Raw genomic sequence first — 13,846 nt, forward strand, 5'->3', positions numbered from 1 at the left:
AATAACCCTCTGCAATAATCAGACTTGTGGAGAGCCTGTCTCACTCTCTGTGAAGTTACTTTAACAAAAAAGTAACAAAACAATGAAAGATGACAGATAGTCCTATCCTGAAATCCAAAATTGTATTGTCTTTTCCTCTCTGAGATCTTGCCTAGTCCTTCCAGCCTGCACTGTATTCTCCTTACCTTTTCTTTAGAGTTCGACTCAAATCCTGACTCAGGCCAGTATACTTAAACTCTCTTGCTTCCTGTGTCTTTCTGCAGACTCTGAATAAGTAAAGGAGAAGGTATAGTCAGACACCTACCAGAGTGTGGGTGGGATTCACGTGGACTGGAATGCCCATGGTCACCCAAAAGCAGCAGCTATCACTTGGCTTTGTTCAGTTGTTAACAACTTGTAATGCTAGTCCATTTTTCCCAGAGCTTCCAAGTTTTTCATTCTGGAAATCCAGATATATAATTTTTTAAATGTAGTCAACTCACAGTTTTAGAGTAAACAGGCCAAATGTCTGTAGCTAAAGTTGGCCCAGAAGCCATGAATTTGCAGCCACTGTTCTTGGACAATGATTTCTAATCAAAATGAGTGTTAGTTGTTTAGTCGTGTTTGACTGTTTGCGACCCAATGGACTGTAGCCTGCCCGGCTCCTCTGTTCATGGAATTCTCCAGGCAAGAAGACTGGAGTGGGTTGCCATTTCCTTCTCTAGGTACTAATCAAAAGCACATAATAAAAATCACGTCTATAGTTTTTTGGACTGTATACCCCTAGTCTCTAACCCCGGACATGCGGATTCAGCAATGAGCAGAATGTCCCATGTTGTCAGTGTGTCAGCGCTGTCCCCTCTTGTAACTGAGTGCTGCCACCGTGATGCCCCTGCCCACCAGGCATGGCTCACTTAGACACCGTGCTGCCTATCAGGCTTACATTTGTCCCTGTTGTTTGTCTTGGCGCTATGTTTAGACAGGTGAACCAAGGATAAAGATAGTTGCTCTGACTCCATTCCCACCTGATCTTAACCCTATAGTCTTGCCAAGACCTTTAGTTTTAATATGAAGTGCTTCCCAGGTGTGACAGCCATATGCAAAACTAAAAAAAAGCTTCTCTTCACCTTCCCCTCATGGTTATACTTAGTCCTAAAGAAGAGATGAGACCTATTGATTAATCCATGTGAAGTCCAATGACTTCTGGTTTTCGTGAGGTGTTGGAGTATTTTAATCAACTGCCTTTTAGAAATTTCATATCTGAGGCTCTGCCAAGGGTTGCCTACAGTTACCTGTCCTAATCCCCTACAGCAGGCCATGGTGGAAGCACACATCTCTATTGTAATCTGTGAGGACATTTTCTTGGACCACCAGCCCTTGAATGTATTGGATCTTAGAGGCTTGAGTTCTTGGCAGTTGAAATTAGCAGAATAAAAACTAGTATATCTGGGACCTGGAGTCTCTAGCCATCAAGATAGACCTCAGAGAAGCTTCTGCTGAAATGGGGAGATATGCTGTCTGATGCGGTCTTTATAGACTTACCAGAATTTAGAGCATTTTGAGCCCTGAAGTCTTCCACGTAGACTGCTGAGTGGTTATTATTGTGTATTTAGTGAGTATAATTTATACTAGATTAGAAGAGCTATATTTTCTCTTAGGAGAAGTTAGATCATTCAGTGTTAATCCTGGCTGACTACCTTGGCACTAAGCAGGTTTTAGTATCACTACCATATCTACCAGGTGTCTAGCAGCAAGTCTCTCAGTAAGTTCATAGCTTCTCTACCAAGAGCAGCATGTCTCCAAGAGCCACTCTGGCAGTAACCTCTGTGTCAGTTATCTTAGGCCAAATTATGCCATGGTAGCAGATTCTCCCCACTTACAGTAACATACAGCAAGGGTTCTTTCTTCCTTACATTCCGTATACTCACGGATCACCTGTGGCTCTGCTCTATGTCATGGTCATTTAAGGCTCAGACTGATAGCAGCCCCTGTTGGGACATGGCTGGTTTCCTGCCTGAGGGAAGAGAGAAACACAAACACAGATATTCCCTTCAGAAGAGACTACTCATATTTCATTGGCCAGAGCACATCATATAGCCAGTCCTGATGTCAGCCAGGGAGGACTGAAGGGTACAGTTCTGCTTCTTGCAGGCCTGTAGATGTGCCTTTAGCATCTGTCCTAATTACCACAGCAGCAGCCATGAGGTTGAGACAGCAGCTGTCAACTCTCTCACCTGTCCTTAGGCAGTGGGATAAAAATTCTTTTATTTTCCCAAAGGATCTTCTGCTACCTCTGAGATAAATAAAAACCCCACTGATGGTCAGTTTTCCCCTTCCGGGTCCCTTCAAGTCCAGGACTTCTATGGACACAGGCTTTCTGGGGTCCAAGTTGAACCACTGGTTCCCCCTTCTGGCCTTTGTGAAAAACTCACCTTTTACTGCATACACTGTGCTCCTTCCTAAAAGGTGCATTTTTAACCTTGAGGTTTCCCCTGTCAGACTCAGCTCATCTGCTCCTGCTGCTTCTGCCTCAGGTGTCTGCTTTCTAATGTTAATTGGGTTTTTGCATCCTCACCTAAAATCAGGTTTTCCCACACTGTCTTCTCCAGTTTTGTCTCCTCAGTGAACTCAGCACTCTTACCCATTGTGTTCATCACTTCCATAAATTGCATTTTATTTTCAAATAAAATGGACAATCCCTTGATTTCTAAGGTGGCACCGAGTATATGTGTTATAGCTTGATATCTGTGCACAGCGTGGCTCTCAGTTCTCATCTCTCTGCCTGCCCATAGACCTCCACTGAAGACCTTAGAAAGGGGTTTTTGGAAATATATATACATTGTTATGGTAGATTGATAAATCTCTTCATAGGGGTATCCTTAAAGTATATTTTATTATTTATTATATAAACAATCTGTAGAATTGTTTACAGATTTGATAAATTAAGAAATTAGATATATTACTTTAAACTTCAAAGTTAAGAAAGTTTTCATTAAACAGTGCACTTGCAAATAAATATGGTATTTAAAGCTTGTCTCCTACTAGACATAGTAAATATCTGAGTTGCTTGACCCTAGCTTTTAAAATAATTATATAAGACAGCTTCCAAAATACTTAATTTTTTCCCCTTCTTTTCCCAACTAGATCACAAGAGACTCCTGGAGATGGGCAGCCTCCAGCTTTACCACCCAAACAATCAAAGAAGAACAGCTGGAGCCAGATTCATTACTCACATTCTCAACAAGATCTGGAAAACCATGTTAATGAAACATTCGATGTTCCATCATCTCCTGAAAAATCTACTGTAAGTAGCTTCTTCAGATATTCTCACATTTCTTTGAAAATGTTTAATTATAAATGAAATTTCTTTTGTACCCTAGCCTGTTTTATCTGTAAATTATATTACAGTACTTTATCTTTTTCATCATATGTTTACTCATAAATTGTGCCACCATATAACCCAATTGTGGAATTTTCTTTTATCATTGTTTATAAAACATTCATTGCTCTAGAAGTTAATTTTTGACAGATTTGTTGGTTTCAGTCTTGCAAAACACATTTCCAGAACAAATGCTAATAGCCTATTAAATACCATTAATTTTATTATATAATTAAGTGCAGCAACTTTATCATTTTAATCAACCTTTTGAAATTGAATGCAGGTCTTTGGAATATATAACTGCTGTGTTCTTAAAAATATATCCATGAGATATTTTAGTGCTTTGTACCAAACAAAAATGGTAAATTTTTAGAATCCCCTGATTTGTGAATTTTCATTGCTTTTTCAAGTAGATGACTCAAAGGTCAGATTGTTAATAAATTTTAAGGATACATTGTGTTTATGAAGAAGTATAGGACAGACAGAAATATGGGTGTATTTCAGGAAACTTAAAGGGATATCAAGGAATAAAGTGAGATACAAGGAGAGGAGGCCCCACAGCAAGTGTGGGCGATGCCAAACGCCCTGCTGGCCATTGCTCACTTACCCTCTTGTTCTTCACCCATAGTCCTCCTGCACTTTCTAAAAGTGAAAAGCCAGAGGCGGCCGTTTAAAGTTCTCCCACACTCACTGTACCACCACAGACACATCATACTCAAAATGAATGACAGCTTTAGTGCTACCTGTGTGGTGATTCTTATGTATCATTCATTGGTTCATAGTTGACTGAGGTCTTTCTTTACCTACTAAGGTAGGTAGTGGTCGGGAAGGTTCCCTGGAGAAGGAAATGGCAACCCACTCCAGTACTCTTGCCTAGTAAACTCCATGGATGGAGGAGCCTGGTGGGCTACAGTCCATGGGTTCGCAGAGAGTCAGACACGACTGAGCGACTCCACTTGGGGCATACAAATATAAATCAGACATCATCCCTCCTATTAAATAATCTACAGTCTAGTTTGTTTTATCACTCAAGCAAAAATTACTTATTGAATACCTGCTCTGTGCCATGCACTGTTATAGGCTCTGGGAATATAGTAGAATAAAATTTAAAAAACTCTGCCTGCAAGGAACTTATATTCTAAGGATAAGGATGAGACAAGCTGTAAACAAAGTAAATAAATTTATAGCCTATTAGATAAATGCTACAGAGACAAGGCAGAAAAGGGCTAGGAAATTTCCAGAGTGGAGTACTACAGTTTTAACGTAGTTTGAGCCAGGGATGAGTTTGGTGATAAACCACATGGATACTTGACAGGAGAGCAGATAAGCCCAGAGAACAACAGTGCAAAGACAGGGTGTGACTGATCCTGTCAGAGGACGCCAAGGGGGGGTCAGTGTGGCCAGAGCAGAATGAGCAAACCAGAAGGAACAGGAAAGGGCCAGATCCTGAATGCCTGGTCTTGTAAAGGTTTTGTCCAGTCTGTAAGTGAGATTGCAAGCAAATGGACATAACTGAGGAGAGAAGCAGTGTGCTGTCACTTAGGTTTGAATGGTTTCACTCTGGCTTTTTTGTTGAGAAAAAATCAAAAGCAGGGTGGCAGTAGAGAAACTGGCTATGAGGTGTCATCCCATGAAGCAGTGGTGATTGGACCAGCCTGGCTGAGGAAGAAATAAGACCATGGCTGAGTTCTGGGGGAGTTTTAGAGTAGAGCTGACACAGTCTGCTGATGGACTGGTTGTAGCATACTAGGGAGAGAGAATCAAGGATAATAAGAAGATTTGGGGCCTAAACAACTAGGAGGATGAAGTTGCCATTTGCTGGGATGTGAAAGGTTCCAGGTAGAACAGGTGTGGGGGGATATCGGAAGCTCGATAGGGGCACAATGATATGTCTGCTAGGAATCCATTTAGAGACATGATTCTGGAGTTGAAGGGAGGGATTGAAGCTGAAGTTATAGTGTTGAGAGTTGATGGCATGTAGACAAAGTATTTAAAAGCATGAGGCAGGAAGTGTAGAGTGTGCAGATTACCTGAATAAGAGATTCTGAAATTTTAGTCCTCCAAGCTATAAAGATGAGGGAGATCAAAGCAAAGGAAACTGAAAAGATGGAGCCAAAATGGTAGGAAAGAGAACTAGCCAGCTAGCCGATGAGAAGAAGGTCACGGAGAGAGTAATCACCTGTGTCAGAAGCTACCGGTGCTTTGAGGACGATGAGTTCTGTAATTAGAAGTGATTTTAGGGAATTCACAAGTATATAAATACAACTAATTCAGCTGTGGATTTAAGGGAAGATTTCCCAGAAATGATCGTCTCAGACCTGTGTCTTGGAAGGATAAGAAAGAATTAGTCAGATACTTACCTTACAGAATAGGCATACAACATTAAGTGAAAGAAGCTTCTTACAAATGACCATATATTGTGTAATTCTACATACATGAAACGTTCAGAATAGTCAAGTATGTATATATAGAGGGAGAGAAAATAGATGAGTTGAATAAGACTTGGGGGATGGGGGCAAGCAGAGAGGGAGTGACTGATGATGGACACAGGGTTTCTTTGGGGGATGAGGAAAAGGTTCTAAAGTTAAATAGTAGTGGTGTTGGTACAATTCTGTCACTGTAGTAGAAATTACTGAATTATACTCTCTGAATGGGTGAAGTGTAGTATGTGAATTGTGTCTCAATGAAGCTGTTTTTAAAAAGCAGAGGGAATAATGAATTCATATAAAACTTACAGATACTTGCTCTGTGCAAAGCTTTGAGCCAGGTTCTAGGGACACTGTGGTTAATTAATTAGGTAATTAATAAAGGCCCTGTTACTCTGGCACTTACAGTCTAGTATACAGCGATAAGGCAAGAGAGAAATTTGAATTATGATTCTTTATACACTTTAGGTAATATCAACATACACAAAGCATGCTTCCTGTATATCTGAAAGTAAGTAGCCTATAAATGAGAATGATGAGTCATCTATTTTTGTCTTTTTAAGCCTAATGGTGGTATTCCACATGATAATCTCGTTCTAATCAGAATGAAACCTGATGAAAATGGGAGGTTTGGATTCAATGTAAAGGTAACTTAGAATTTGTATTGCACTCATCTTTTAAATAAGGTGTTTCTGTATCTGTAATGCTGACTAATGCTTGATTTGCTCTAATGTGAAGGGAGGATGTGACCAGAAGATGCCTGTGATCGTGTCCCGAGTTGCGCCAGGAACCCCTGTGAGTTCAACAGCCTTCTCAGTGATCCTAGCTTCAAGAATACATACTTATTTTCTTAGTATAAATAAAACAATAAAATGAATCATTTAATTTGTCAAGTATCACATGTTGTTTGCTGAATCTCCTAAATTGCTGGGAAGTTAATTTTTATTTCTTCCCTATCTTCTAGAACAGTTTTTCAAATACTTCTTTTTACAAATACTCTAGACTCTATCAAAATAACCCCTCTAAATAGCAAAATGTAGACAGAGGTATAGTTTGTTTGCTTTTTCTTTGACTTCTTTTTTCATTTAGAATTGTTTACTTACATTCTATTTGTCTACTTTCTGTTTAAAATATCTATTTGAAACTCTTTATTGTGAACATGCTAAGCAAAAGTAAAGAAAATACTGTATGTACCCATGATGATGAAAACACTCCCACCCCCTTGCCCTATCCTTCAGCTTCAGTACTCATAAACTTTCTGCTTATGAATCATAAGGACAATTCTTAATAAATTGTGGGTACATCATTTTTATTGCTCATTATATAGTAAATACTGCTTTCAGATTCCCATTTCTGTTGTTTATTTTGTTTAACTGCATTTTTCTTTAAGAACTTTGAGTCAGTACCCATTATCATTTAACTGTCTCTGTCCTGGGAAAGGTAGGAACCTGCAGCCTGAGAGAAAGAGACCAGTTATGGGATTTTGGTGCTTTGCAGCAACCTCAAAGTTGATTTGAAGATCACAGTCAAGATTGATCAAGGATATCATGATATATACTTTTGGTTCTGGTTTTTAAGAACTTGTTGATTGCAAATAACAGGGTACTTGTGAAATTTTTGTTGTTTTCAGTTAAGTTGTGTCTGAGTCTTTGTGACCCCATGGCCTACAGCACACTGTGAGCCTATGGACTCCAGCACTCCCTGTCCTTCACTGTGTCCTAGAGTGTGCTCAAATTCATGTCCATTGAGTCGATGATACTGTCTAACCATCTCATCCTCTGTCGCCCCCTTCTCCTCTTAAATTGTTCCCAGCATCAGAGCCCTTTCCAGTGAGTCGGCTCTTTGCATCAGGTGGCCAAAGTATTGGAGCTTCAGCATCAGTCCTTTCAATGAATAGTCATTGTTGATTTCCTTTAGGATTGACTGGTTTGATCGCCTTACAGTTCAAGGGACTCTCAAAAGTCATCTCCAGCACCATAATTTGAAAGTATCAATTCTTTGGTGACTCCAAAATCCCTACTGAATAGAAATTCTGTAGCAGCCTTCTTTATGATTCAACTCTCATATCCATTCATGACTACTGAAAAAAACCATAGCTTTGACTATGTGGACCTTGATCAGCAAATTGATGTCTCCGCTTTTGAATCTAGGGTTTGTCATAGCTTTCCTTCCAAGGAGCAGATGTCTTAATTTTATGGCTGTGGTAATTTTGGAGCCCAAGAAAATAAAGTCTGTCACTGCATACCCCTGGTTTAATTATAAATACAAAATTTTTCGTACAGCTGTAGAGGTGTATCACAAAACCCCAGGACAGGAATGTAGTCAGACTTCTAGAAAGAATTTTACAAATCATCAGAACTACTTTTCATGTCCATTTCTTTTTTTGTGAATTTTTGTTTCTCAGTGTAAACTGGTTTGTACTAGAATCAGCTTAATCTCTCAAGCTACAATAAAATACATTCTAAATGAGAAGTGTACTTAGTAGCAGCTTCAAGCCAAGTTCCTGTAACATTAGCACCACAGACACACTCTTTGTTTAGATATGATGGTGACTCCAAAATTTCAACTAAATAGAAATTGTGTAGCTGTCACCATTATGTCCCACAGTTCTTTTGAAGGGATGTGCCTACCAGCAGCTTCTGGGTTTGTGTTTTATGTAACCAGCTCAGCACCCCAGAATCATTAGACTCCTCACTCTAAATTACAGACTCAGAGAAAGTAAAACCTCATAGATTCATCTCGGATCAAATGTCCTCTTTTAAACAAATCCCTTGTGATCAGAAGTGACAAGACAGAGATGTGATGTATAAAATTAACTTACTACACATGTGAAAGATAAGGGAAGTAGTCCATAATTATTTGTTCAGTATGTATTGGAAAATATGTGTTGGGGGACGGGGGTAGTGCAAGATGAAGAGGTGAGAGGGGGCTGTATTCTCATTTATCAAGTAGAAAGATAATGTCTAAAATAAAAACTAAACAATGAAATTAGAAAGTTACATAGTGATACTAAGGTAAATACAAAAGCTGTAGCTAAAATGTTGAAATAAGTTGCCTCAAACTGGGTGGCTGTGGGGGTGGGTGTTGATGAGGGGAGCATAGGGAAGAATATAGGAAATGGTTTCTTGTTGTCATAATCTTACAGACCAAGTCAGCTTTTTAAACTGCAATGTATAGCTTTCCCCAATACAAAAGTTTTAACTAAAAGTCAAATATATGTCTTTTGACCTGATAATTCTACTTTTAGGAATTACCTCTTATGAAACAGAACGTAGGATATACAACAATGTTCATTGTAGTATTGTTGGTGAAAATTAAAATTGGAGGGAAAATCAAAATGTACATCATTAGAGCTGACTAAATAAATTATGCTTTGGTTTGCAGCTATTGAAATAATAGATGATGTAGTTTTATGTAAGTATGGAAAGGTTTTCGTAAGATAGTATTTTGAAAAACATTTTACAATGGAATACTACTCAGCTATAAAAAAGTGAAATAATGCTATTTGCAGCAATGTGAATGTACCTAGAGATTATCAAACTGAGTGAAGTCAGTCAGACAGAAAGAAAACAAATATTACATGGTATCATTTATATTTAGAACCTAAAGATAATATAAATAAGTTTATTTATAAAACAAAGATAGACTCAGAGACATAAAAAGCAAACTTACGGTTACCAAAGAGGGAAGAGGCTAACAGGGATAAGTTAAGAGTACAGGATTAACAGGTACCCACCACTGTGTATAAAATAGGTAAGTAGCAAGGATTTACCTTATTGCACAGGGAACTATATTCAATGACTTGTAATAACCTGTAATGGAAAAGAACTGAAAGACATACCTATATTAATATGTATAACTGAATCACTTACCTGTACATCTGAGACTAACACAATATTGGAAATCAGCTATACTCAATGAAAATACATATTATAATTTCATATGTGTTTAATCCAGTTTTTTAAATTGTGAGTTATATTTTAAAAATCTGGAAACATGCTGAAATCGTTAGCAGTATTTCACCATGGTGGTGGAATTACTGATATTTATCTCTTGCTTCCTTTTTTTTAATTGTCTGAATCGTGATGGTGAGCATGTTTTGCCCTTAAAATTAGGAAAGAAATCTTTTTTTATTTCTAGGCCAGGTAAAGTCATAAAATGAATATTGATTTTTTTCTGAGCAGTGAACGTGGATAGTTTGCAATTCAGTCAAGGATATTCAGGGAGCACTCTATAGACAGGTTAATGTCCAAACAGAACTTTATGATTCTATATATTCTTTTTAGGCTATACAGATTACTATATTGGTAATTTTTCCTTTCTACCAGAACAATGTAAATAGTGGCTGACTTTAGAATCAATTAAATAAATACAAAATAAATGAAATATTATTAACTTAGAGACCATTACAGTGTTTAGAAGCCTCATTTTAGGTGATTGGTAGAAAAGGGCAGCATTTAAAATATTTTAATGTCATTTTCTCTATTGGACACCTTTTGAAATGGACAGAGTAATTTTCAAGTTATTTCCAAGCCTGGCGTGCTACACAGTCCATGGGTTTGCAAAGAGTCAAACATGACTTTGTGACTGAAGAACAGCAATTTCCAAAGTCGTATATTTCTTCCTGTCTGATCATATTCAAGCCAATAGCTGTTGTCGCAGCAAAATTCATCTGATGTAGACTCCAAATCAGAATGAAATGCAAGTAAGAAATTATCTGACAAAGAGCAGAAGATTAAGTGTAAGAGGGTTCCCTTCAGTTATAACAGGTAACTAGTAGTGTGCTATAACATGCAGAAAGGTAGAGAAAGAGCACCTCAAGGGAATGGTCCGAACCTTGATTTTGAATTTTCCCAGGTTTTAATTCTTTACATTGAAATATCTCATTTTTAAAATTTTACAACTATGCATAATTAAAATAGGTACCTGTTCCATTTTCAGAATTTCAGGTGTCTAAAATCACACATTTCATAAGCAGCAGTGGAAGAACCTGACTTCTGGATCAGTGCTCTTTCTACTAATGACAGTACCTTGTTGGATTGTGTTGACTTTGTGTTGTAGAGTGAGTTTAGTCCTGCTTCCATCTTTCAAGCCTTTGCCACAGCCCTTTCTGTAAGGCCCAGCCCCATCATCCTGCAAACTTAATTCTGTTGTGTTCTCATTACTGTATTCCTGGAACAGGCTGTCCATATTTCTGTTGATTTCTTTTACCTTATTTACTTGTTTGTTTTCACACAGTAGTGCAGAGCTATAAAGATAACCATGTGGCCTGAATCCATACCGAGTCAATGGGGAAAATTGTGTTTTTTTCCATGACTTTTAAATTTTTTGTCAAAACATTAAAATTTCTGACGCTTTCTCTTTTAAATGTATTGGGAAACGAAGAAATAATAAAATAATACTGATTAATTATCCTATAATTCAGAATGTCAGAAACATTGAGAATCAAAGTCTTTTATTTCTTTGTGAAAGCTTACCGAAGGTAATTTGTGAACAGTGCTTTTCTTTTTCTTGTCATATAACTTAAATTACAGGCTGTGCGTTTTTCCTTATTTATCTCAACAAATAGTGATAATTCTTTCAAAGTCTGAATCCCACTTCCACTTGTCCTTTGCACTTTCAGTGATATGAAATACCTTCCAGGAGTTCCTGTATTGAGTTTTTGTTTTTTAAAGATGTGCCCATTTTTATTTCCTCTCAATTTTTAATTTTTTTTTGCCACACTGTGGCATGTGGGATGGTATTTCCCTGACCAGTGATAGAACCTATATCCCCTGCATTGGATGTGTGAAGTCTTAACCACTGGACTGCCAGGGAAGTCCCAAGAAGTTTCTTGCCAGCATCACTTCCTTGGACACCTTCATCCTTCTTGTCACAGCCACTTTCATCATTTGTGCTAATAAGTTCATCTTCTCTAAATTCCTTTCCCTGCATATCTAGGGTCTCTCAAACAATAGAAATGTTGATAGTTACATAGTCAATTACTTCTTCTGTAACTCCATTTATGTTCACTTTGAATTTTACCTTCAGCACTGTCCCTTTTTGTTTCTTTGCTGCTCTTGTAACTTTTTGGCCAGTTGCTCCTTACCCAAAGTGGGTTTATCTTTGGGAGACAAGGAGACCACACAAGTACCTGCTTTGCTGTCTCCACATGAACTGAGTAACTGATGCATAACAACAGGCCACCAATGCACTTGGAAAGAAGGGATGTGATTGGTCATTGATCATGCTGCATATTTATGATTTATATAGTGATTTTTGGACTGTCAGGCTAACAGCGAATTTTGAACTTTATGCAGTTACTTGTAATTTATGCAGTAACTGAAATTCGCATGATGTTAGCAGACTGGTGTTATTTAACTCAGCTGTGCAACTGAAATTAGTATGTATCTGGACAGTGCAAAGTGAGAGGTACCTTGATCTATGCACTTGAGAGCATTAGTCTTACTTGTATGTCTGGAATTGTACTAGGGCATCAGGGGAAAAATTATTAATGAAGGAGGAAAAAAAGAATGTCTTTGTAGGAAAGTGAGTTTTGTTTTTAATTCTTTTTGTTTGCGCTGAGTTTTCATTGCTGCATGCAGGCTTTCTCTAGTTGCTACAAGCAGGGGCTACTCTAGTTGTACATGGGCTTCTCATTTTGGTGGCTTCTCTGGTTGCGGAGCACAGGCTCTGGAGCACAGCCTCAGTAGTTGTGGTGCACAGGCTTAGCTGCCCCATCTTCCTGGACCAGGGACTGAACCTGTGTCCCCTGCATTGGCAGATGAATTCACCACTGGACCACCAGGGAGGTCTGAAAGTGAGTTTTCTATTTCTGTTTTTTTTTAATAGATGAGTGAATGGATAGATTATTTCTGTATGTAATTTTATTTCTGCTCTGGAGTCTATAAAAGTAAATTAATAGTTTCACAGTGTCCACAGGGGGAATGAACTGCTTCCAGAAAGCTACATGTGAATTTGAAATCTTTGCATGCCTTACTTCCAGAAAGCTACATGTGAATTTGAAACCTTCTTTGCATCCCTTGATAGGCTGACCTGTGTGTCCCTCGATTGAATGAAGGGGACCAAGTGGTACTGATCAACGGTCGGGACATTGCAGAGCACACCCACGACCAGGTGGTCCTGCTGATCAAAGCGAGCTGTGAGAGACATTCTGGGGAGTTAGTCCTTCTAGTTCGACCTAATGGTGAGTACTCCGTGATTTACTGCATGTTTTTAATAATTCCCTCATGTTTATTACTAGATACAGCAGCTAGAGTGGACTTCTTAGAACTTGGTCACATCAGACTGACCTGTGGCTTCCATTCATAGTGGTGGTTGTTTAGTCGCTAAGTCATGTCCAATTCTTTTGTGACCCCATGGACTGTAGCCCACCAGGCTCCTTTGTTCATGGGATTTTCTAGGCGAGAATATTGGAGTGGTTTGCCATTTCCTTCTCCAGGGGATCTTCCCAGCCCAGGGATCAAACCCATATTTCCTGAATTGGTAGGTGGATTTTTTTTTACCACTGAGCCACCAAAGAAGTGTTCACATGTAGAGTCAAATGCAAATTCTCAGGCACCTTGCCTGCCCCTCTGCCTTCCTCACTCTCTTGTTGTCTGTGCTGGCCTTCTTGATGGTCCTTCTGCTTAAAGCACTCCTCTTGATGTTTGTACAATGTATACCTTCACATCGTTCAGGTCTCTGCTGAGATGTCAGCCTCAGGAAGTTCTCTCCAGACCACCATGACTGCAGTTGCCTCTCTCACCCCCAAGGTGCTCAAGGAGTCCTAGATACTCAGATATACTTGCTGTTCCACCTGTAGAAAACCAACAAGCTAGAGTTTAGTTTCCATGACAACCTCAAGAATATCCTGCCACGTGGAGTGCTCAGTGACTCCTGAAGCAGTTCATTCCCCCTGTGGACAGTGTGAAACTATTAATTGACCTAAAAGTCCATCTTCCTTCAATCCCAGCATTTCTAGTTCTGTCTCTCTCTGCTATGCAGAATAAATGTAATACAGAATAAGTTCAGTCCCTCATCAGTGTTTTGCAGTGAGTTTTACTAGAAGCTGTCCTTTTTT

At 38.7% G+C, this 13,846-nt stretch overlaps 1 protein-coding gene across 2 annotated transcripts in view; it reads left to right on the top strand.

Annotated features, from left to right (window-relative positions):
* PTPN4 (protein tyrosine phosphatase non-receptor type 4) overlaps nt 1–13,846 on the top strand; it is a 162,147-nt gene that overhangs the window by 124,384 nt on the left and 23,917 nt on the right. For both annotated transcript variants that reach the window (XM_052658675.1, XM_052658683.1), the window contains exons 15-18: nt 3,124–3,283; nt 6,348–6,431; nt 6,523–6,579; nt 12,814–12,970. In XM_052658675.1, the coding sequence (XP_052514635.1) occupies nt 3,124–3,283; nt 6,348–6,431; nt 6,523–6,579; nt 12,814–12,970 (458 nt within the window). The remainder of the gene's footprint in view (nt 1–3,123; nt 3,284–6,347; nt 6,432–6,522; nt 6,580–12,813; nt 12,971–13,846) is intronic.

The sequence above is a fragment of the Budorcas taxicolor genome, chromosome 2 (genome assembly GCF_023091745.1).
Source record: "Budorcas taxicolor isolate Tak-1 chromosome 2, Takin1.1, whole genome shotgun sequence".
NCBI classification, from domain to species: Eukaryota; Metazoa; Chordata; class Mammalia; order Artiodactyla; family Bovidae; genus Budorcas; species Budorcas taxicolor.